The sequence below is a fragment of the Pelmatolapia mariae genome, linkage group LG20, assembly GCF_036321145.2.
Source record: "Pelmatolapia mariae isolate MD_Pm_ZW linkage group LG20, Pm_UMD_F_2, whole genome shotgun sequence".
NCBI classification, from domain to species: domain Eukaryota; kingdom Metazoa; phylum Chordata; class Actinopteri; order Cichliformes; family Cichlidae; genus Pelmatolapia; species Pelmatolapia mariae.
The window spans coordinates 33,983,714-34,009,662 of record NC_086244.1 but is presented as its reverse complement, the minus strand read 5'-3'; the positions used below and the strand labels follow the sequence as shown (position 1 = coordinate 34,009,662).

The following is a 25,949-nucleotide window of genomic DNA, read 5'->3' as shown; positions in this document are numbered from 1 at the left end:
ATTTTCTGTGGTGCTAAAACTGAGTTTCTGGTTTTTATGCATGACTATATTATAAGGATGTAAGATTTGCCTTCCTTGTTCTCATATACCACATACCAGGATTTAGTAGCTTGTAGAACCACATTGAGCAGCCATATCTTGATGTGATCGTTTTATATACGACTTTAGCCTCTTTGTGGGCATTTCTCTAAGCACAGCTCTCATAACTTCCTTTCCCACTGCAGCACTTTAGACAATTGCAAAACCTGGACTTTTGTTTTTTTCCTGTCAGTCTGTTCTGATCATCGTCTTGACCCAGTTCAATCCAAGCTTTAGCCATCACAGATGGCCTCACATCAGACTCTAGAATACTTTGGTACACAGCGGAGTTCATGGTTGACTCAATGACTGCAAGTTGGTCATGTCCTGTGGCTTCAAAACAAGCCAAGATCACGACTCCTCCATGATCAACTGATGATCAGCTCATCGACTTGTTGCACCTGGCTTTTACCTGCCCTCATAATTCCTATGGAAGCAGTAAGTGTGTTCTTAGTTTTTCACAGGACTGCATAGAGTCCAGTGAAAACTCTCCTTTTCACATGACTGTAAAATTTCACAGCACTACACATCAGATCATTTCCCAAGAAGTAATTAAATGTCACGTTACACTCAGATAAGTTTTTAATAAATGCAGGCATCAGGGTTAAATGTGAGATTTTTTTTAATGTTGATTAGATCATATAACTCCTGTAAAACATTTTCAGGAGCAGCCTTGTAATCCATTTCCACAGAGTTAGTCGAGCACTCTGATTTTTATTACAGTTTCCAACTCTAGAATTAAAAACACCCAATAGCATCAGCATACCCAGGTGGGTGTAAAAACATTATGGCGTCCTTTAAAAGACACATTCTTCTGCTTGTTTTAATGTCCATCATACAACAGGCTTTGCCAAACTCAGTTTAAGACTTTATTGCTCCACAAATGCAACAAAGGCAGTAAAAAGAAACCAGGAATGAAAAAAGGGGGCATTACAGCTTTTTTTTTTTTTTTTTCCTTTTTTTAATTACTGACAATAAGAGAGCAAGCTCCAATTATAAACCCAGCTCAATGTTTATCAGGATAAATAAATACAAGTTCAAAATAAATACACTATTAAATACAGTATAAAACAACAGGCACAAAGGGAGGAAATTGCTCTTTGATGAAGGAAGAAAGCAAAAAACAGTAGGAGATGCTGCTTTGGAAAGTGATGAACTTAGAAAAATAATCCGTTTGGTAGTTGGTAAATAGCGAAATCATGAAAACTATACAAAATGTAACTGCAACCAATTAAACACAGTAATAAAAAAATCCCTTTTCCAAAGATGGGTGTCTAACTGCTACAACAGAATCATAGATACACTTTGAAAATACATTAAAAATTCAAGTAAAGGAAGGTGTACATCAGTAACACAACGCATTGCAGTCATCAATTAAAAGAACTTGGGCACACTGTCCACTATCCACTACTTACTACATTATAGAGCTGCTTCTTTTATATAGACGGAAGCAAACTCTCGCTAATCTCCTAGAAAGAGGCACTTTAACAAAAAAATAAAGTCTTTAAATGTCGGAAATCAAGCAACTGTCTATTCATAGAGCTTCATCCAGTCGACGTGTTACCCAAACCAACAAGAATATGAACGAATGTCTGTAAAGCTTTTACAAAACTAAAGGAGACATTGAAATTGCAAACCAAACTATTATTTAGTGTGAAATTGTCTCAACCACAACCACTCATTATTTAATCCTCCCCATTTTTTTTCCCAGGGTATGTTTTTTTCTTTTCTTTTTTTACTTCCCTCTTCATTTGCCGGCACACTACAAACAAACGTGCTGCATTCCAATAGAAACTTTTGAGTGGAACTCTGGAGTGTAGCGGCCTTTTTTATTGCAATTCCTGATTCTTCGATCCAAGTGCTTCATTGTAGGTTTTCGTTCCTATAAACTAAGGGGGGGGGGGGAAGAGATCCTGTATACATAGAGTACCTCACATATGTCCTCTCTTTTTTTTTTTTTCCTCATATAAACATCACTTATAAGATTATAGCTTAATTTCTGCACACGGCCAGGAGGCGGCCAGTAAAAACACAAGGTCCATCTGTGTTTATGCACCCAGGCAACACCATCTCTTTAACTCTGGGCCAGCTCAAGCTCATTTCAGCCACTGCGGCGCTCCGTCCTCACCGGCCGGCCTAACAGGAAATGGAGCAAGGTGCCAATTAAAGGAAGATTTTGTGACATCACTGCCGACCACAGTCACAACAAAAAGGCTGATCACACCTTAACTGTGCCTTCGCTTGTTTGTTTGGTACTGGATACAACAAGCTCAGGGTACGATTTGTGTAAAGCATTCCAAGGAGTAGACTGTTTTATGAACCGTAAATGGAAAAAAAAAGATGGAGAAAAAAAGATAAAATTGCATCTGTACAGAAATTATGGATAGTAAAAAAATAGATATTCAAATATACAGAGTCTACTTGATATATTTGTCGGTGTGTATTTGCTCCATTCCCTGTAGATAAGAAAAAATCAGAAAAAATGTACAGTAAGCTAGTCTTATTCAGTCAGCCTGAAAGGATGGCACAGTCCTCTTGATTCTGATGATCCCAAGCCATCCCCGCAGTAGTGCTCCAGCTCCGTTTAGAGTTCAAAGGGCTGCCGGCTGCAGTGCCTGATTTGAATTCCCTTCATTATAAGGATCACACTGCAAACACGCTCAGTGTGCTGGTCTGGTCCTTTAAGCCCAAGATGCTGTAGGCAATTCTTTTCAAATGTCCAGGCAGCCTCACTCCAATGTTCTTAATATCCCTGCAAAAGAGACACACACACACACCGAGGAGGATATATAAGAGAAGCGCCACATGGATTTACAGTCTGGCCACATTCCAACACTTTTCACGCACATCCTTCCTGCCTCTCGAGCCTTGAAGTAATCACTGACTCATTCGACGTGATGAAATGCCAGCCCGGAGCTGAACCGATTCATGCCTACGTGGGATGCTTTCCAAGTGTGCAATCTGCCAAGGCTTTGATTCATCTTTCATAAGAAAAATAAAAAGGACATCACAGGGGGCTCGACGAGCGCACGACGCGAACCTGCAAAAGCCCTGCAACGCAGCAGTCTAAAGTCAAAGCCTTAATTACAGCCTTAATTACTTAACAAGGATTCTCCCTGCTGACGATGAATCAGTTGTCTGGCAAGCAGAGGGCGCGTTGTAAATAACTGCTGGTTTTCCAAGAGTGCTACCAGATGCCCCGAGATGGAAACATGGGGCCGTGAAATCACACCATACTGTATGACAAATACTTCAAAAGGGTTTGTCTCTGCTTCACAGTCTGCCCATCTTCCCAAGATCAAGACCTACATATATACATCGTGGCAGAATGGGGTGTGCCGGGGTTCATTTTTGGTTGGTCATGTGGTTAGAAAATGCTCTGGCCCTCGTTATAGACCTAAAGCAACCTTATATTATATGCTTCACTAAGCCTTTCTTCCCGAAACGTTGAGTTCATCTCATTAAATTACCCCTTTTGTAATCGGGGGAGTCGGGGAAGATCTAATTGCCTCAACCATCTTGTGATGAGTTCAGGGAGTACTTTCTGAGCGCACCTCTTCAATCTCTCCAGAAATCACATCCATCCATTTCAATTCAGTAATCTCCTCTAGTTGCTGCTCCTCTACAGCCTATTCCCTCCTCCCCCCCTCTTTCCCCTACTTTAATGTTGAAGAAGCCACAAAAGGCCTCCGATCTAAACAGGCAAAACTGGCGGTTTTTTAGGGGCTCGAGTAAAAGTGCCGTCCAGGGCAGCGGGTGTGAGTGGGTGCAGGGAGGGAGGAGAGAAAGGATGGAGGAGGGCAAGAAAAATAAGAACTGCAGTAACCACAAGCCACCACCATCAGCCGACCACAAATGAGCCCCACTTCTTCTCCTTCCCTCGATTAAATTTTCCATCTCAAACATTTCTTAAGTTGTAACCGAGGCTAGCGATTATATTGAGTGCAAACTATTTTGCTGGCTGTTAAAACTTAACATCTTTGGGAAAACAGATACACGAACTGCCCGAGAGAAGTCCGTCAGGGGCTGGGAGGAAAAACACAAGTGTGCAATTTTTGGATCTACAATCTTAAAACCTGTGAGCAAATAAGATAACTGCTACTTTAATATCATGTCACACTTACTCAGTTTTCATCTGCAGGACTTGTTCCATGGTGACAATCCCGGCGCAGGTGAAGTTCTCGCTGTACTGGCTCATCTTGATGGACTCCAGCCATTCACACACCGACCTGAAGGGAGAGCCATCTGAGCCGCTGGTGCTTGGCAGGCGGATGGATACGCTGGTAAAGTAAAATGGATCCAAATGATAATAATCAGCAGGCTTTCCCCACAACAAAGGCTGATGACTGAACTGCAATTACTGTGCAGGAAACCCGTTGGTGATAAAAACCAGTCGGAGGAGTTAGGGCGAAAGATAGTGTGGCATCCTTTGTCCTTTCTCACCGTTTCTGGCTCTAATGCTTTTTCACAAAGGTGAAAGTATGTATTCTCACACACAAAAAACATCAAAAACAAAAGAACAAACAACAACAACAAAAAAAACCCTTTAGTCTTCCTTTAAAAGGAGTGCACGCATAATTCTTCCATTAGCCCAGCAGCAAAGGTGTCAGTGTGTCCTGATGTTTTTAAGTATGACATCTTAACACTCCCCCTGCCCCGGTTGACCTTAAACATCATGCAATTTTGTAAAATTAAACTTAATGGTTCAGCTGCTGCCTAAAGCTCTCTTTTGAAGCCAGGAAAGGTTGAGTCCGAAGTCAGACGGCCAACTCTGAGCTGAGCATCGAGTCAGATTAGTCACATTTTAAAATGCCTGTGACAAAAGTCCAGTCACACATCAGTCAAACTGTTAAAAAAAAAGCCTTCATTTATTAAATAAACAGAGTCATTTCCCTGACAGACTTGTTAATAATAATAATGTGCATAGTCTTCAATGCACATTGCATGGCTCTGTCTTAACATCTAGCAGAAGGGAAGCTGAAAGAGCTCAAAGGACGTTTACATAAATGAGACAGAAGGAGGAAAAAAAAAGTAATTTATATTATTATTGTATTGCCAAATGTTTTGGTTAAAGGGCTCTTTCCAAGAACTGGTTGCTGATAGTGGCAGCCACTGTAGAGTCAGCACTAGAAAAATATGCACTATAAGCCCTCTGCCTAGTGTTTAAATAAATCTTACCGTGGGTCAAAGTCTGCAATGGTCTTCAGGGACTCTGGGCTGCGCAGCAGCTTGTCCAGCAGGCTCACTATGTCTCCAAAACGTGGCCTCTTGGCGCGATCCTGGAGCCAGCACTGCAGCATCAACTGGTAAACGGCTGAGGGACAGTCCATAGGTGCCGGGAGCCTGAAAGCTTCATTGATGGCCTTCATCACCTGGAAACAGTTGATCTCATTAGCCCTTTTTTTGTTTGTTTTTTCTCTTGAAAATGGCAGGGTTCTTCAAACTTTGTGGTCTGTTTTTTTTTTTTTTTAAATTCTATGAAGTTTGCTTGTCTGGCACATACCTCGTGGTTGCTCATGTCCCAGTAAGGTCTTTCTCCAAAAGCCATAACTTCCCACATGACTATGCCAAAACTCCACACGTCACTAGCCGAGGTGAACTTCCTGTATGCTATTGCCTCTGGAGCTGTCCAGCGAATCGGAATTTTACCTCCCTATGCGAGAAAAAAAAAAGTTAAAAAACGGTAAGAAACAGATCTTTAAAACATGGTAAGATGATTCTGGCTGGAGAAAAGTTCTCAGGAAGGCCCACATCTACTCACACTTGTGGTGTACGTCCCCTCAGGATCGTCCTCCAGCACCCGGGACAGGCCGAAGTCAGACACTTTGCACTCCATGTTGTTGTTGACGAGGATGTTGCGGGCAGCCAGGTCTCGGTGGACGTAGCTCATGTCAGAGAGGTACTTCATGCCTGCAGCGATGCCACGCAGCATGCCCACCAGCTGGAAGGAAGAAATCTCACCATCATGGTCCTGGTGTAAGAAACAAAACAGTAATTATAATAATTTAAAAAACAAAACAGAAAAAGGATCAAACTCTGAACTTTAGAGCTCGTTCTTGTGTTTTTAACAGCTTCTTTGTGGCTATACTCACAGAGATAGTTGCATTAGTACAAACTGTATGTTGTGGACTTACCCTGAGGTACCTATCCAGAGCTCCATTCTCCATGTATTCAGTTACAATCATGGCGTGTTTAACTGCACAAAGAAGCCACCAAGAATAATAAATTACACATCTTTCCATTGCACCAAAACAGCTGAAACATACAAAACTTAGAAAAAAAAGCGGCCAAACTCACAGAAACCCTTACATTTGGTAACCACTCCCTCTAGGCGAATTATGTTCTGGTGGGTGAACTGGCCCATGATGGAGGCCTCGCTCAGAAAGTCCTGCCTCTGTTTCTCAGTGTAGCCAGGCTTCAGTGTCTTGATAGCCACTGCCACCTCTTTCCTCCCCGGCGCTTTCAGAATACCACGGTACACCTCGCCAAACTCCCCTGCAACAAAAAAAGAAAAAACACCATCACTCAGACACTTGAGTTGAAAACTAGATGCCCAATATTGGAACATGCATCTGATACATCTCAAGATTTTACCCACAGGGGTTTGGCTGTGCTACAGATTGAAAATGAGGAAGTCTTTGCGGCTGTTTTGCCCGAGGCTCTCTTATAGAGGTGTGTTCTCAGAGCCTGACTCTCTGTTGTTGTTTTATTAGCCTGTAGTTCAGGGTGGTGGTGGGGGGTGGGCATGGGAATCAGCTGTCACGAGAGGAGAATGGGTGGGGGGCACGCGGTCGTGGGAAGCGGGTGTTGGAAAAGGCCGTTTGCTTACAGGGTAAAAGGTGGTCGCAGTTGAGTAAACGTATCATCATGTGGGGCAGAAAATGGAAAAAAAAAGCCGACAGCGCTCAGGAAGGTGCTCTGATATCGTTCCAAAACACCGTTCTTGCAACAGTTCCTTTTTTGTGTAAGTGTGCTGTCAACTTGAGCCACAACAAAAAAGGTGCCACAGCCAAGAAGTTGCCATACAATAAAATGTCTCAACTTGTTGTGCGAGCCTAATGGATGTTAATCTCACTGAAGTAACCACTGTCAGTCACCCTGCTAAGCTGTGGAAAATGCACAATGTAAACAGTGAATTTGGGGGATTGGAAAAATCTTTCAACATCTCAGAGCTAAGACCCACAACAGACTGTCTCAGCAGGGCTGTCACTCACCAGCTCCGATGACTTTCTGTTTGGTTATGTGGCTGGGGTGGATTTCGGTGGCAAACTTGAGGACGGCCACGTTGGGGTCCTCGTATGTGTGTGGATCCACGTAGGTCTTCAGAGGCTTCAATTGTTCTGTCAACCAAAGGAAGAAACAACAACAAACACTGTTATTGTAGGTCAACAAATAAATCAAGTCAATTCATTGAAATGAGACAGAAAGGTGGGAGAATTTTTATTTTTTTTTACCTGGGGTGGAGAAGTACGTGTCCTCTGGTCCTTGCCTGGTGTGAGAGTTCCTTTTTCTAAAAACAACAACAACAAAAAAGGAATAAATAAATAAAAAAATCCATCTGCAAATTAATGCCCTACTTTATCTCTTTATTATTTCCCTCCTTTAACATCAAGAGCACATGGCAACCTTTGTAGCAATTTTTCTTTTGCTCTAAGGCTTTCAGAAGGATACCAACACTGCTGCAATGCATCCATTCAGAAAGAAGTGGCCCTTTGATAGCGGCTGTCGATAGGCTGTGTTTGCAAAGCTGATTTAAAGACTGAAAGACAGACGAGCAGGCGGGGAGGGAGGGAAGTAGACAGGCGGGCTACAGTACAATCTGCTACAGCAGAGACCCGGGTCACCTTTGACAAAGTACCCGTGGCCTGGTGCAGAAAGAACCAAGCCCCTCTTATCACCAACAATGTACCACTCTGGGCAAATTTCCTTTCAAGGGCCCCCCCACCACCCACCCAACACTCACTAGAATATCACCATTGAGCAATGACAAGGCACATTCAACGCAAATTCCTCGCCAGTGAATGCTGGGACACAAATCCAGATAAATAGAAAGAGAAAGCTGGCTAAAGGAAGAGAAAAAGTGAGAGGTGAGGAGAGATGAATGCGGGGGCCATTTGGAGGCCCCTCAAAAAGGAAAAGCAGAAGAATGAGGGAGGAAGCTGGTGGAGGAGGACTTATTCTGACCGATTAGCAGACAGAAAGTGGAGGGAAGGGAAGCAGAGCGGGACGTTTACTGACCGTCTGCGGAAGAAAAGGAACGCGAACACTACGATCAGCATCATCGCCACCCCAACTGCCGCCACTAATAAGACTGTGTAGTTCTGAGACGGGCTTCCTGGAAGAGAAAAACAAGGTTAGACGCACACATCTGCATGAAACTAGTGAAACTTGTACAGGGATTCTGCTCCGTACCTTCAGTTAAGGTCTCGAAATGCTCCTCCATTCTGGAGCCTTCGGAGTTGTCATCGCTGCCGAGGGCCTGCACAATGAACAGGTAGGCCGTGCCTGGGGCCAGATCTTTGATTTGCGCCGAGTTCTTGTCGAGCGTGAGCACGGTGTAGGTAGTCTTATCGAGGTTATCATCCTGGGAGGCAGAGCAAGAAATGTGATCTAAGCAGCCAGTGTTACTGCAGAAGACGTGATCCTGCAGCCATTTATAGCATTTAAATTAGTGGCTTAAGGTTATGGCCAAAATGGTGATGTCTGATTTTGAAAATTTATGCCTCGTGATGATAATTATGAATACTCAAAATAGATCCAGTGGATCTGTTATTTAAACAACATGCGAAACACACATACACTGACACAAAACCAAAATGATACATAAGACAAAGTTTGATTTCAGGGCATTCCTGGTGAGAAAAACAAAAGATGCTCACCTTCTTGTGGTAAGTTAGTTTATACCGGATGTGAAGCTGGGCACGTGGTCGAGGGGATACATCCCAGGAAAGAGCCAGGCTGGTGGAGGTCCGTCCCACCAGTCGCATTGTGGTAATTTGGGGGGGATCTAAGGAGAGGGTAGAGAATATTAGGGGTTTTTTGTGATGTGAAAAGCTGAGAGGATATAAGAAACAATAGATAAAATAATAGGTAGACTTTAGAGATAAAATCTGACAGCTGTGGAGCTGTCGCTACCTCACAGATAGCCCCACACTGCTGCTTCATATCAGCTGCGCTCACCTGTGTACTGCAGAAATATAGTGACATTGCTCCTGGATGGTGGCCGCTGAGCCTCACTAGCCAACTGCGACACGCCGCTGTGCGCCTGCACGATGAAGGTGTAGTTGAGGTGAGCTTCCAGCTCGCTCACTGACACCCTGGACTCAGTCAGCTTCGTGCTCCCCGGCTCATAGCGAACTCTCTCCCCACAGGGCTGACACACAACCCCATCGCAGCGCTGGCACTCCACGCTGTAGGTGATGTCATTACGACCTCCGGTGTCTTCAGGGGGGGTCCAGGAGAGGATGAGTCTTCCCACGGAGGGCTGACGGAAAGCCGAAAGATCGAGTGGTGCAGAGGGGGGGCCTGGTGAGCACAGGTTGGAAATGCATGCAGCATTAAGAGCAACAAAGAAGAGAAGCACAGGATGCCAGATGTGTGGGATTTTTTTTTCAGCTATGACTGGAAATATACTTTTTTTTAGAAAAGAAGTTTGATAAAAATAACTTTTAAACATGTCCGGTGTCGGCTGAAAGTCATGCTGCCAGTTCAAAACCATAAACACACCCCTGCACATCCTGAAGGATTCACAGTCACTTTTAAAATGTCTGTTTTGATTACACACTGGAAAGGTCACGTGTGGAAATGGCACTGGTTGCACTGGCCGAGTAGCAAACACATCCTCATTTCAAATGTTTCTTTTTTTTCTTCCACGGGTCTCACCTGAGCAGGGTCCAGTAGAGGGGTCGGTTGGGGCCCGGAAGAAGCCATCCTTGCAGGGACAAAGCACAGCTCCATGTTCCAGCGTATCGGTGTTGGCAGGACATGGCTCGCACGCGTCACTCGATGCCTCCGCTTTGAAAGAGCCAGGCCGACACTCTGCAGAGACAAAGACGACATTTGCATAAGCAGCAGAACAACAAATGACTTCAGGCAGCATCCCAAATGACAATGCAAAGCTAGTTTCTCCAGACCTTTCTACACCCGTCAATAGACCAGCAATGCTGTGAACTTTTGACCTCATGTGCAACACAATCAGGCTAAGTTGACATGTCAAGACTAAAAGTCACATTTATACAGGGCTCAGTAATTTGCTGGTTGCAGACAGGGATTGATCCAACCTTCCAATTAGCAGATGACCTGCTCTACCTCCCGAGCCTCAGCCACCTCCAAGTGAAAGATATTTTGTAGGGAAACATGTGCAAGAGTTTGCATGGTGCTGGCTCTACTTATTAAAATACTCAGATGAGCCCAACCCAGCCTGCACTCCTGCCCTTTACTTCTTCAACCACTAACGCCTCCTCCCTCACTCCACTGCTGGCTTCTCACTGTCTCTCAAAGCACAACCAGTTATGCCACATTTCACCATACTTAGGTTTTCAGTGCTGCAACGGGAGAGAGGAATGGAAGCAACAGCTTTCATTAAAAACACCAAGAATCAGCCCAAAACTGCATCCGCGTGCGCCTGACAATCCATCCTCTCTATTTTTTTTCTCCCTTTTACAGAACCACATGCAGATCTTTGAAACTGTATCGCTTAGATAAGATGACACCCAATTTCACACGTCCAACTCGGAATAAAGAGACGCAGGTAGGGGTCCAGCTGTGCGTAGCCGCGGTGAAATACGAACTTAATGTGGTGTGAAATCTCAGAGAGAGCATGCCATAAAGGGGAGTGAAAACGAGATGGCTCCCCATTAACTCCGCGAGAGCATTCCAACGCCTGCTGCCGCTCGTGTCCTCACGCCGTTGCACATTCATCCACACACGCGTTCATGTGTGCACCGAACACATGCACAAAATACACATACATGTATGCAAAGCACAGCCTTGGACACATGGGACAATCTGACATCAGAACAGGGATTATGTCCACTGCCTGTCACCTGTTCACATCCCTCTGCTAAGTCAGTTCAACTATTCACACACACACACACACACATATATATATATATATACATACATACATACATACATACATACACATATACATACACAAACACAAAAAAAAGACATCTCTGCTTTTGTTCCAAGTTGTATTCCTGGAGTAAATAGCTACTGACAGACCTTTACATTTTCTCACTTGTAAAGGTTCAAGCGATAAAAAATTTCAAAAGAGGTGCTAGAAATAAAGAGATCAGACAATGTAAGAACCGTACATGATATTCAAAGACTGTGGTTAACGCTGCTGACAGAGGAAAAGCAACAAAACATTCAAATCAAAGGCAAAATGTACGTGTTCCAACAGGGGCAACTTATAAAGGAAAGCCGAGGATGAAGATAAAATCAGATTCACGCAGAATTCTTTCGCTGAGGTCGAAATGAGTCAAAGTTTATCTGAAACCTACAAGTGCCCACACACACACACACACACACACACACACACACACACACACACACACAGAAGACAGAAAGCACATGGCTGTGGCTCTGTTTAAGATATATCAAGGGGATTTCCTCAATAAACCGCACATTTCACTCCAGCTTCGCTTGTTTTTTTCTCGATCCTTGCGGGTTGGGAGCTGCGCTGTTGTGAACGGGTGTGTGTGTTATATAAGGATTATAAGACAGAAAAAGACGCTCAGCTAGAGGCATTTGTTTTGTTTTTTTTAAAGTTTGGCCAACAGGCTTACGCGTTACTCAATCCTCCCTCAAGACAGCGCCTCGTTTCTGTCTCAGCCAGCTGTTTCACCAACAGCTACTGCTACTCATTAACGCAGACGAGGCAAGAGGACAGGAGAAGCAGGAGAGAGGTGGTGTGAAGAGGACAGAAGAAATACTGTATCCTGCTGAGGACTGAAGAAAAGAGGGGAGAAAGAAAGGAGACCGGGCAGGGTGAAATCTCTCATTGAGAAGGGGGAACAGCTGCTGCCTCAAACCCCGATTCATACCCCTACCTCTCCTCCTCGTAATCCCCAAATTCCTTCCTCCTCTCCTTTCTCTCCTCCCGGTCGCCTCTAAAAAGCCTCCCAGCTAACCCATTAACATTGCTATTCACCGCTGACCAACAGGCAAAGAGAATGCCATGCCATTCAAGTGCTGAAAGAAGAAAAAAAAACATACAAACAACCAAGCGCTGCAGATGGGAATAGCCGGAATGCCACATGGCAACTGAAAAGAGGAGGACTAGCCTCTTTTTGGCGCTACAGTGCCGGCTGCAATGCATCGTGGTCAGGCCTGCGGAGATGATGGCCTTACTCTGCGAGTCCCCTCTATAATCAAGATGCATTCCAGCGCACACCACCCAACAGGAGGCCTGTACCAGAGCGCCTTGAGAGCAGATTCATTTTCAGCCCAGGTCTCCGCTGTAACAAAAAAAGGTCAAGGAGTTTGTGTATCATGAACGTTTGAGTCACTGTGACGGTAAATGAAAGTAGATGATTCTCTGCTGAGGTATTTGATGAGAGGATTCCTCGACAAAGGAGAAAAGACCGGTGAAAGACAACTTCCTTGTTCCACGGAGAAGGTGGAGAGAGGGGCTTTGGATTGTTGCTGGACACAACAGGAAACAGGAAGTGTGAGACTGACGCAGACTTCCTTCCTAAAGCAGCCAATCAAAGCATGGAAGCATAAGGGGAGCGTGACCAGGAGAAGAACCGCCGCTGTGGCTACCAGAGACCTGAGACAGAATAATAACCCAAAAGGAAGCCAGAATGTGTTGACCCAACACGAACAGAGGCACTAAACCCACAAAGAGAGGGGGGGGGGGGCTCCTTAGATGAATGATCGTGTATACAAATGTCTCTCAGCCAGCTTCTTCAGAGTTGAAACATTTCACAAAGTTAGACTGGCCATTTTTCCCCTCCCTGTAGCTACAAAGAAAGGAACTGTTTGTCATTTGAGAGGCCCCATGTGCCTCGAGTGGCTCTGTGTTTGTTTATTGAGAGTGAGTGCAGGGGCCCGCTACATTGCTGGGAGCCTGAGTGGCTCTGGAGTGGGAGCCTCCGATGGCCACCCCATAAGGCTTGTCAGCTGAAGTTAAGATGGATGGAGATGCCGAAATGATGAATGCACGGTCGGAAAGATGGATGAATGGGTAACATGGTGGCTCAACAACAGGAATCGGCCCTCAGGACTCGGGCAGCACATGGTAAGGGGAAACCCCCCTGGTCCCCCAACAGTTGAAGCCAGTGCAGGGCTTTTTAAAGGCAGTAAGGTCATGTCTGCCTCAGGGCAGTTGTGAGTTAAACTGTGCATGGCTTACAGGGAGTCAGTGGCCAAGTAAAACAAACACATGCTCGCAGTGAGGAGGAGGAGGGAGAGAGAAAGGATAAATTCAGAACTAGGGCCAGTGAACAGAAAAGAAAAAAACATCTCGCAAAAATAATACCAACCAAGAAATAAATGCAATGTCTAGATCTTAATCAGAATGGCTCCCCGAGTATAACTGAAGGCATTTGCCTGTACCCTTGTCTTCTTATTACACTCCCCATCCCCCTGTTTTTCCCCACCTTGGGACAAACCTGTAATTGCAATATGTCATGTCATTTTGTTTGTATGTAGGGTGACAACATGTCATTAGCATTTTGGGGTACTCGGAGGTAGTGGAACAATGGGGGTCTGTGTTGGAGGAGGTGAACTGGTAATCTGAGCTGGGGAGGGGGGGTGTCACTGAGGTAAAGGAGGGGAGAGCAGCAGAAGGCAGTAAAGGTGTAAGGGCTGAGAGCAGAGTGTGCATGTGTGCATGTTGGGGGTGGTGGGTAGAGAAGCATTAGTCAAAGGGATTATCTGACCAATGGAGCAGCTGTAAGGGCATTACATCTGTTTTACAATTGCTCTCAGGCTTTCATCTGGGGTTGCTAACAAACACAATAAATTCCCCGATCTGCTTTCGCCTCTCACTCCCTTTGTCCACCCAGATTCACTGACAGGAGGAGGAAAACTGGGAGAGAAAGGTCGAGTCAAGCAGACACGAAATGTGCTCAGCGTTTCTAAAGTTTTGCAGATGCATCGAAGAAACCAGTACTGGTTGAGGTGATCCAACACAGACAGCTTCCAGTGGTTTTCTGCAAAGCTGCTTGGTAGAGCCAGACGATCAGGTGGCAAACGCGACACCCGTTTTACTACACCACAACAAGCCAACAGGTAACACGCTGGATGCTGATCACTGTCTGCTTCCTGGCTAGGGGAAGTGGCCAAAATGAGACCGAAATGCACCAATAAACAATAAAGGTTATCAGGGAGGACAACGAAATGGAAAGCGGCTGAGCAAGGCCGCTCGGCATCGACCGACAATGGAAAGCCCTGAGCCAACGGGTTGGGGAGTCACCAAGGGATTAGGTGACCTCCGGTTTCCGCTGTGGGCTCGTCCTGTTAGCAGTGAAGGGCGGGTGGGTGGTGTGTTGTTCTTGGGGGAGGTGGGGGTGACTGACTGACATGGGGGAAGGAAAGTGCTGACCTCACACACCAGCAGTACAATACAATGCGCTTCACATCGGCTCCTACACACACACAGCCTGCAGGCTCAGGAATGTCACCAAGAGGAAATATGTCCCAACTTCCCCACCACAACCAACACACACACTAAAAAGCTAAAAATTGCTAAGGGTCAGTTGTTTGGGCCAATGGACATTTGGAAACTAAATAAGGCGACTGCAAAAACAAATTGGTTGTGTTGGTCAGAATGTTGAGGACTCCGATTAAAGCTGCACTAATCAATTTTTTAAAAATACATTCACAGCACTACGTGTAAATCAAAAACACTTGTTTGTCATGACGAACACGAAAAGTAAACAGTTCCCGTTAGTTCTAAAGAACCTTTTCCCCCCATTTTTCACTCATTGTTTTGGTTTTCCATGACATGAGGATTGCTGAACATCCAAAAACTAGCACTGTTCTCAGTGCCTCAATGTTCATATAATTATTTAATGATAAATAATAAAATACACATGGAAACCACTTGTGCTAATTACACTGTAGATGCAAAGCTATACATTTTTTAGGTTTCAAAAACTGGGCTTCCCTCTCATGTGCCTCACAGTTGTTTGGTCCACTGCCTACTAACTCCTTCATTTAACTTGGACGACGTGTGAGACTTTGGTCTTTAATTCTGCCGTTCAAGTTACTACAACTGCATTTTTCGCTTAGCTAAACCTTAATGTGGCTGCCATATTGTTACAGTGCACATCTCCTAAATGTTTCGGAGGCAGGAGGTCTGCCTACAATTAAAATCATTAGAACTCACTGAATTTTCAGCAAGTGTTTTAAGTGGTTAGTACTGTATGCTGGCCTTGAGAGTTCAAACACACTGCAAATTAAGAAAAGACCAACAAAGAGAAAAAAGCTGCAAAAAGTACACAAAATACAACGGAAGTTGAATAAAACACAACGGAAATAGAAAAAAGCCTGTGCAGAAAAACTCCCAAATTTTGGGGGGAGAAAATAATGTGATGGAACAGCTGTGGAAGTAAGCTAACAGGAAATGGCTAATAGCAAACATGTATCTACAGTATTATATGAATTAAAACATGCATTACCTGCAAGTTTTTCGCCCTCACAACACCCCAACTGTTCTGTCATGTTAATGTCTCCGCAAAAACACTGTTGAGTTTTATTTAACTTCCATTGTGTGTTTCTATTTGCTGGTGTTTTCTTGAGTTGCAATTGGTTTGACCTCTCAGGGCCACTGTAGGGTTAGGTATTCATCTTAGATTTTTTTTTTTAAAAAGTATATACATATTTTTGAAATAAAATCATGAAGTGCCCCACGGCTCAACCGCAACACGAGTCACACTTTTTAAACCACAGTAGTATGATTAGCTGCAGTCCACATTAAAGACTCGTGCTACATTTTCTGTCATCTTGTTTGAATTAACTGCCAGTGTTCTGCTCGCTACAAGCGTGGCCCAACAAGACTGTGCATGACACCACTTGAAAGTCGACCCCCACCCCCATTACCTAACCAGCTCACTCAAGTTCAGCCCGCTAGGCAGACGTTAGCTTGGCGTAAGATCTGAGAAATCCAAAGTAAATCAGTATAATCACAGTGGGTTTATAGCCAAGGTTATATCTAGACTGTGCATCTAAATGAACAGCATTGTCCAACGAGTTTGTGACTTAAGCAATTTTTCCCCTTTTTTTCCCCTATTTTGGAGATCAGCCACAGGGATCAAAGGTTAAAGGAGTTTGGTAGAGCAGAAAATTTCAGTGTGGGGATTATCCTGCAGGAGTGAGATGATTCCATTGTGTAAAATCCACTTTAAGCCAGCTAAATGAAATCCCTGTCATCTTGAGGAGTGGTGCCGTGTTCACGTCTTTGCACAGTCACCATCAGATTGAGTGAAATTGCACAACACCTTTGTTTTAATAAGTTTGCAGTCACCATGAGGAACCAGCTGGCTCTCAGCGCAACCAGATTAAAAGATTTACATCTACTGAAGTGTCTATCTCTGATATTTTAGATTGCAAATGCCAGAGCAAGTATTTTGTTTTTAAATATTTTACTTCCATCAAATGTTTATGGCTTAACCATTACATGAAGCCAGTTGTTTATTCCTCTCCCCGTCCACTAAAAACTCTCCCATTGGCAGAATTGTTCTAATTTAGCTTCTATTTATCTTTACGAGCCACTTGCGGAGAAATGTATTTATCAAGGGCTGAGATGAGAATTGTACACAGTCTAAATAGTCCCATCATAGCCGTGTGAAACGGGATGTTTAAACTCTATTGGTGTCATATTCATGACCTGAACCCCGGCCAGTAATAACAGCCACTCAGTGATTTCACAGGAGACATGAACACAAGACGTGGAGGAAAGACTTCTTGTTTGTCTGTAAGTTTATTGTACTTGGGGCAGCTTCTGCAACAGTGCGCATTTCGGGAGTAAATTGCGATAAAATGACGATGCAAATAATCCGCTGAGATGAGAAACTATTAAATAAATACGAGATGAGAGGGCGGAAAATTGAGGCTGAAATAGAAAGACTCTTCAGGGACAGGGAGGATGTTGGGAGAGAGGGGGCAGAGGACGGTAAAAAGAGAGATTGCACAAAGGCAAAAAAGCAAGCAGAACCAGTAGTTACTCTGCTTAAAAAGACTAAACACACCCAAGTCAATTACTACCCATACAAATCACTCACCACAGCATGCAGTCACAATTACAACAGTCACCAACTGTTTGTTACATCAGCTGAGGACGAGCTCGGAAACACGGACTCAGAGAGCAGGAGGTGGGGGGGGGGAAGAAAATGGTTTACTGGAACCTTTTTGGAGAGAGGAGTCGGAACTTTACTGGAACTCGGGGGAACAGTTGTTCCACCGAAAGTGCCCTCAGCAGTCCAAATATTCCACACTGCGTGTCTTTTTCTTTTTCTATAGCGTCTTCTGTAAACCATAATATGGGATTAGGCCTTATTTGTTGAGGCTTTAGAGCGACCGATGAGGTGTGGACCAGGGCACTTACACACAATAACCAGAGGACCAGCTGTGATCCTTTGAGGAGGTTCAGCGGGTATGCCGTTGTATTGTGCCAGGGAGGACTGTGGGTAAGGAAGGGCGTGATCGGCTGCAGAGGAAAACTGTCAGTGTCAAAAGTGAGTCACAAGGGGAAAGTGTTGAGGTTTAAAAGACTGACCAGGTAATTGAAAGAAAGTTGTGATTTTTCCCCCCACAGAATAAAAAAAAAAGCAAAGTTTATTTCCACAGCATCCTGATCCATAGCAGATGGTGAAGGAAAACAATCAAAGAAAGCTTCCTCAGTGCTCCATTTACAGTTTAGATTAAGTGGGGTTTTTTAAATACAATTTTTAAGCATTAAATAAAAAGCTTAATTAAAAAAAATGTAAAAAGAGATTTTTTTTTTTTTTTTACAAAATATACACTTGTAAAGTATCTAAAAGTGTCCCAATTTTAAAAACAAACCAAGAAAAGAAAAGAAAAGGGGGGGAAAAAAAGATCCCTGCGGTACAGTTTGACAGAGAGCGATCTCCAAGCCAAAAAAGTACCACAGTGAGGAGCTGTGATGAAGAGACGGGAGACAAAAACCAGATGAAGTCACAGGTTTCTACTTTAACAGGTCCCACAGGAGGAGCGAGGAGTCATAAAAGTGAGTGAACACATCGCTGAACATGGAAACTTTCAACCCAAGTACGAAAAAGCGCCACAATTGAAGTTTTGTGGTTTCTCCCGTAACAGCGCTCCACGCAGGAAAGAAGCGGGGAGAATGATTAACTGTGCGTCGGTAGGATATTCCACTTTAAGCTCTCTGAACCATTCATCTTGGCCCACACTGCAGCTCTGTGATTCATTTCCACCTTCATCTGCAACTGCCCTCATGCATCTTAGGCCTCTCATTTAACTTCATCCTGGTAGTTTTTTCCCCCCTTGGGGGGGGTTCTTTGTTTAGTCATCTTTATGTGAGGGCTCGACCCGGAGCTGCTCTTCCCCCTCCTGGGAATTCCACAGGTCTGGAGTAATGCTGGAAGGCTCCTCCTCAGCAAACCGATCAGGAATGTATCAACCACGAGGGAGAGGAGGTGGAGGTGTGCTCCACCGGCCATGCGGTGGGAAACACAGCACTCCATTGTTCTCCTACCTTTACATTCCTCTCCTCTCTCCATTTAAAAAAAATGAAAAAAAAGAAAAGAAATCACGCCCCCTCCTCTAAACACAGCTTCTCGCTTTTGCATGACCCCCCCCCCCCCTCTCATTCCTTCCTGCTTCTCCTCCCTAATCATCTTACCTGCCACTTTCCTGCAGCTAAAAATGATCTACTGACAGAAAACGTCATCGCTTTTAAAACAGCGCTTTGCCACTGGTGGGGAAACTAAATGGGAAAGTAGATCTGTTACAGAGCCACAGGTGGTTTTACAACCGCTGCCCCCAAATGTCTTTCAGATGACGATTAGAGGTATTCATACCCGTATACAAGTGATTCAGGTCAGGCATGTGGGTGGGTACGAGCAAGTGTCACGAGCAGCAGAGAATGAGGCTCCTGAGTCTTCAGGTGTTCAGTTATGGAAACGGATCTGAACAGGTCCTTGCATGCCGCTCTGTGCAATATGTTCATATACACTGCTAAAGTCAGACACACACACCCCACAGTGGAAGCTCAGTAAATCTGTGACAACAGAGGGAGGAGGATCAAGACATGGATGCAGACAGGGGGACATGCATCCAACTTGCCCGTTCACACATAAGAGGAGGGCTTCTGCGCTCTGTGACGCTTGATATGAACAAAGTGAGTGAGGCTCAAAAAGCTTCCTCCTGCTGCCTCCCACTTCCCCCCCTCCCCAAACCATCTTTAAAGATGCTAATCCATCACAGTACAGTAGCCTCCCGGCTTCTTTGATCACTTTCAGTCACTCTGACAGCCCTCACCGCAATAATAAAACCCTTCTTTTGCAGGACTTTAGGCACAACTGCACCACGACTACAAAGGCAAAGGGACAGATGTATCACTGGACAACATATCACACTCAAAAGATAACGAGAACAGGTGATAATGAGGTGGCAGGAAATCAACCTGACGCAACATGCTGTAAGCCCTGAACCATGAAAGGCCATGTGCTTGAGCAAGACTTTAAAATATGTGATTTGAAAGCTGAGCGTGACTCCAACCAAAAGGTTTCTTTATTTAAAAGATACGTTTTCAAATATTTTTTGTTACCAAATGAGATTCACCAGCGATGAAAAATGCATAAGTCAAGTACAACCTGACTCGAAACCTCTTCTCCCAACTTAAGCCTCCATATCACAAAGGCTTTAAAGTGCTTCACATGACCCTTTCCTCAGAACTGCACATCTTAGTCATAGCGAAACCCAAAAACACTTTTCCTAATTTTACAGGTATCAGTTCAAGGTCAGGGATAATGCCAGGGCATGTACAAGTAGGCCCCAACATTCCTTCCATTGCAAAAAAAACCATGTTAGCCAAAGGCAGAATTCCATTGAATTACAATAATAATACCCATCATGAAGATCCACACTCTGCCATCCAGGCCTGTTTTACACCCCGTGGCAATTAAAATAAAGGTAAATAGTGACTAATGCTGGATGGGTGCTTTAAAAAGCACACTCTCCTGGGAAGCAAATCCTGGTTTACACCCAGATGAAGCGCCTGTAGACAGAAAGACTTTGAGAATTCCAGAGACTCAATCGCATGTGCTCACCTTGACATGCGTCTTTGACCTCTTCGTAGCCCGGTTTGCACTGGCACTGTCCAACCTGCACCGCCCACTTCCCTTCCTCGGTGCAGTAGATGCGAGGTGACTCCTCACTGGCTGCGTTATCCACGCATACCCCGCTCACTTCCGTAAGTGGCTGGTTCTCACCTCCGGCCACCGTCTCGGGGAACGTGGCGAGATTCTGTATGGTGCCCGGGCAGGTCTTGTAGAAGACCCTGACGGAGAGAAGAGCGATGCAGGCTCCGATGTCTTGAAAAGCCAAGTAGAAACCTTTTCGAGACAGCCCGTCCACCACTCGCGTCTCTGTGTTAATGTGCATTTCATTTTTACCGGTGATCTCATCCGGAGCTATGGTGGCCACCTTCTTAAACTGGCTCTTGCGGAAGGTGGTGCCCACATCTGCATCCGATTCGGACGTATAGAGGTTGAAGGTTTCCTTGCAGATTAACGAGGCTCCGTCGAAAGAGTTGCAGTCGCGTACGATAAACTTAAGTTCCACAAAAACCCGCGAGGCCAATGGATGCCGCTGGATGAAGGTGGTGCGCAGCCAGTTGTCCTGCTCACGCTCCTCCACATTGCAGATGGAGTACGTATAGAACTGAGAGCCATTTAGAGTCCTCTGGACAACCTCCCACTGAAGAATAAAAACAAACACACACACAAGCGAAAAAGGTTAAGAGGTACGAACACTGAGCCCTGGGCAGCCCATAAGCATGTGCAAACCAAAACTACCAGGGCAGCAAAGGAAAAAGGCTCCATTGCACTCCTCATAAGGGTTCAGCTATTGTACTACTGTATGAACGGTATGAGTGTGTGTCAGGGAAGCCATGCTCCACAAATTGCTAATTACTCCCTGTGAATATTTTTACAGCTTCACAGCAATAACACATTTCTGGGACATGGAAAAGTGCACTTTACGAGCAGCATAACAATACAGCAAACCTCAGGGGCTGATGAGCATGAGCATTTCTGACATTGCAAAGATACCAAATTATTTCCAATTCCTTCTTTTTTTTTTTCCTCTGGCTACTTGTTGGCATGTTCCCCAAATAGCTTTGCTGCTTGCATACTAAATGGTGCCACAAATATTTCTGGCGAAAAAAAAAAGTGACAGCAAGTTTTAACAAAACCTTGGCTCCTGAGAAACAACTGGCCCCACGGAGACAGAGGCTGTGGTTTAGTCTCTGCATGTAGCCCCTGTCCTATTAATTAAAAAATAAAAAAAATGTGCTTAGCTGGCCGATTGTGTGGCTGTGCATATAAACTTGATGTGCAGCAGCAGAACCGACACATCTATAAAACAGCTGGTGAACATTTTTCACAATTTTTACGAGGGGCCTTTAAAACACCTGAGGCTGATTAATGAAAAAGTGAAACTTATGTAAAGGTTTTCTTTCTTTTCTTTTTTTTTCTCTCTTCAAGAAATTTGGGTGAGCCATCACAAACACGCCTGCACATGCCTTTGACTCATCAGCACATGAAATGAAGCCATTTGCTGTGAATTTGCATGAGCCTGACTGGTCAATTACTGTGAAACTGCAGCCCAATCGGAAGGCATTATATGTTTCTAGTACACTGGTGTAATAATGTGCCGGGCACTGCACTAAATGTAGACGTTTACGTTTTCCCCTCCATCCTAAACCCATCCTCTCCAAAAAAAATAGAGAGGCACCACATGCTGCAAACTTTAAAAGTTAATTGCTCTCTGACATACAATTCTGGAGCTGAAGCCTTCAAACCACAAGAAGCCACAAGTATTCCCAGTTGAGCGCTAGCAGCTATTCTGTCTGCCTAAGCTCTTGGTGTAGTCCAGACATGCTTTGGATGCAGTTCCTGATAGGATCCTGCTACTCTATCGAATATAAGGTTAACTGATTTTCATTAAAAACAAAAACAAAAAAATAAACATACACACACAGCAGCCACTCCACATCTAACCACAGGAGTCAAATAGTCAAATGTCATCAAATTGGAGGGTCTACATTCAGCTGGAGCCTTTCCGTGCATTTTCTCCATGCTGATTTGTCCTTAAGGCAAATTCCAACAGGAAACGTGGGAGCTAGAGGAGAAACCAGAAAGCAGAGCTTTACTCACCCCGGTCTTCTCTCCCTGATCTAAGGGCCAAGTCAGCCAGCCCAGTTCATCTCCTGACGCCCTCATGTCCAAAAGCACTTCTGTGGAGACACGAGAACAATTTCAATAAGTGAGAATGCACCTATTTTAAAATATATATATCCAGAAAACATTTAGTTTGGTTTGAAATAAGTTCAAATATTTGACTTTTGATTCTTCAGAAGAGATATCTGTAAATAAGAAGCCATGAATAAGTTGGAGTTTTGCTCTTAGACTAAAGTAGCGATCAGATTTTAGTTAAATAAGAGCGGCAGCTTGCTGCATGAATATTAGACTTTTCATTTGCCACATGCCAGCAAACTTTGATATACTCGAGTCAGCGTGTTGAAATAATGGGGATAAAATATATATATATATATATATATATATATATATATATATATATATATATATATATATATATTCCTCCTTTAATATAGAGAATGAGTGGGAGGAAGGAAAAAAAAAATCACAGCGCGATCACTCAAATTGTCGCAGATTTCACCTGCTGGTGCGACGTGGTTTACTGCAGCGCACACGAAGTGTCAGCATTGCTGATGGTTAATAATCAAACCAAACTCCGGGAAGTTCTTTTTTTTTTTTTATCCAAATAAAACATTGAAATAAAGAAAGAGACAGAGCAGTGCAGGACTGTCATAAAGCATGAAGAATATTTCCTGGTTGTTAAAAAAATAAACTTTTAAGTTGGTGTTCCGCATGGCACGCGTGCTTCCCTTAAGCAAAATCTCACAGAAAGATTTAATGCAACCAGGTTTTTAAATGATTTGCTTTTTTAAAAAAGTCACTCACCTTCTTTAGTTTGTATTGTAATAAATATGCCATTGAGAAGTACGTATGAAAACAAATAACGTTTGATTCCACCAAAGAAATCCATTTGGAAAACTTTTCCTTCCTCTCTCCGCTCCTGGGCTTGGCTGGGACTCTGAGAGGTGAGCACAGCTCGCTGCAGCTCATTCACAAACAGCACGACACGTCACGGACTCCGCCCGCTGGAATGTATGTGTGTGTGTGTGTGTGTGTGTGTGTGTGTGTGTGTGTGTGTGTGTGTGTGTGTGTGTGTGTGTGTGTGTTTGCGCGAGTGAGTGAGTGTGCATGGTGTGTTTAGCGTTTCCAGAGGTGGGAGTGAAAGGCAGTGGGGTGGTGAGGCACTTAGGGACTGTTGGACATTTCATAATTACAAACGAACCATCATGAACATCTCAAAGAGCTTATCATAGTTAGTACAGCCTGGTGCAAGTTTCCAGAGAAAACCTGAAATATTTCTGTGTGCAATCAACCTCAAACTGCACCAAAAGGGCAAAGCACTGTTAGCCTCTGGAAGAGAGGAGGGTTAGAGGACAGAACTATTACCCTCCAATGAAAATTACATTAGTAATAATTTTTTAATATTTCCTAATGCCGTTAAAAAAAAAAACACAGAGCATCCAAGTTTGCATGATTGAAAGTTACATTATTTTACTTTGCACACTCAAAAAAAAAAATCACAAAACTCCCCAAACCTACCAGGGTCAAAATTGATGCTAATAGTCAGCTTTTTTTAAACACATGTCTGCTGAGCAATTCCAGCTCCTTGTTCTTTGATGAATCTCTCAAGCTTCTCCAGATTTGATGGTCTTCAGGCACAGGTCTTGATCTTCAGTTCATCTCACAGATTTCCAAAGGGATTCGAGTCAGGGCTTTGTGCGGGCCAGTTAGCAACGTTTACTTTGGTCTTCTGGAGGTAGTTTTTCACAAGGAGCGATGTATGTTTTGTGAGTGAAAACAAAGTGATGACCCAGACCCAGTATTGTTGCTGCCTGCTTGAGGCTTTCTTTTAAATTCAAAATCTCAATGAGTCTTCACCAAGATTCCTGACCAGTCCTTACCAGTCATGACCAAGAGTCCCAGTTCCAGATGCACTGACACGTCCCCACAGCATAATCCTCCCGCCACTGTGTTTCACTGTGAGGCTGGTGTTGTACACCTCTTCCTTCTTTCTCCAAGCATGAACAGCATCTCTTTGGCCAAAGAGCTCTAGTTTAGTCTCATCTTAACAAACAAGGCACTCCCAGTATACATAATCCTAATAGATCTTAGCATACTTCAGTCATACTTCAGTTTTTCTTGATCTATAACCTCACAGTCCATTCCTGTACAGGGTTCTAGTGATCATCTTCTTTGAGAGTATTACTTTGCCCAACTTGGCAAAGTCATTCACTCGTGTCTCTGCAGCTGTTGTTTAGTTGCTGGTCTTTAAAAAACATCTCACTAGTTTTCTTTCCAGAGTCTTTGAAATCTTTCCCTTCCTACCTCAGCCAGGCTTGTTCTGTGCTGTGTGGCTCTCTTTAAATTTCTAAATGATACTTTGTTCTCCAGTTCTTGACACTCTGGAAAGCTTTGACTACTTTGTATATTCATCTCCTGCTTTGTGAGCTTCAACAATTCTTTAGGTAGTGTTAGGAAATGCTGTGTTGAAAATTGTAGTAGTAAATTATGAACCATCATCCAGTTTTCATGCAAAAGAAGCTCATTTTACCGGCGCCACTTGAAGGCATCATAGGGTTGGTTATAGTTTTACCTACCTGGATATCAAGCAGCCTGCATGGCACCATTTGCATGGAAATATTGATTTAGAATTATTTGCCACACTGAATGGGCGCGAGGAGGAGTGGGAGCCGCTTTACTTGGCGACCTTTGTTCTGTGCATTGCCACATACAGCAGCAGAATCATTGTGACAGGCGGAGAGAGATGTATTCATATCAGCATAATAGCAACTCCGAATACCAGAATTCAAAAGTACAGCTGGCCTACTGATACCCATCATAATTTATGGGAAATATCCCAAAAATGCAGCACCCTGCCAACCCTGGAGATAGACAGTGGTCAAGTTATGAAGGGAAAAAAAAAGGTTTAATCTTTGTTTTCAGTCTCAGGAGGGTATGTGGGAGTGGGAGTGAGGGAGTCCAGTATGAATATGGGGAATTAGGAAAAGTCCTTTACCTAGCAACTGCTGCAGAGTGGAATTCACTGTCGAGCTTTATCTGACCTGCTTTCATTGTTTGTTGCGCACTGTTTCTATGGCAAAATGTTGAGAACCGGCTATAGAAACAATAAGTCGCTGCCGTGCTTTACATCTTGCTTTCCACTCCATCTTGCATATCCCGGTCCAGCCAGAGGGCTGTACCTGATTCCCAAGAGTTTATTCCCAATTGTGTTTACATTTGAGCACCAGTTGTGTCCCCACAATAGATGATTACAATACAGTGTGTCATTGATTAGACACGGGCCTCCTACAAACACACACATGCATTGTTGTTCACACACCTGTGACGCTGACACTGCGGGAAAAGAGGTGGGCTTCTGCTGGTCAAGGCTGTGTCCCAGTCACCCTCCCCTCACCCTCCTCTTTATGCCTTCAGGGGACTCCGGTTTCACAAAGCTCCCCCACTCCAAAACCACAAGAACATCATGGCTCT

General features: G+C 44.1%; 1 protein-coding gene across 2 annotated transcripts; it reads right to left on the bottom strand.

Annotated features, from left to right (window-relative positions):
- Positions 1–694: 694 nt before the first annotated feature.
- Positions 695–23,400, bottom strand: epha2b (eph receptor A2 b). Of its 2 annotated transcripts, none has more exons than XM_063463865.1 (17): positions 23,283–23,400; positions 22,455–22,534; positions 20,346–20,994; positions 9,961–10,116; positions 9,259–9,603; positions 8,958–9,085; positions 8,491–8,662; positions 8,317–8,413; positions 7,533–7,588; positions 7,293–7,418; positions 6,376–6,573; positions 6,213–6,274; positions 5,840–6,049; positions 5,582–5,731; positions 5,257–5,450; positions 4,203–4,358; positions 695–2,830 (listed from the first exon to the last, which is right to left on the bottom strand). In XM_063463865.1, exons 1-17 carry the CDS (start codon positions 23,365–23,367, stop codon positions 2,722–2,724), a joined length of 2,973 nt encoding a protein of 990 aa, XP_063319935.1. In that variant the 5' UTR covers positions 23,368–23,400; the 3' UTR covers positions 695–2,721. The 2 variants fall into 2 exon arrangements, with proteins under 2 accessions (XP_063319935.1, XP_063319936.1); XM_063463866.1 differs by having other exon boundaries at positions 6,388–6,573.
- Between the last annotated feature and the right edge of the window lie 2,549 nt (positions 23,401–25,949).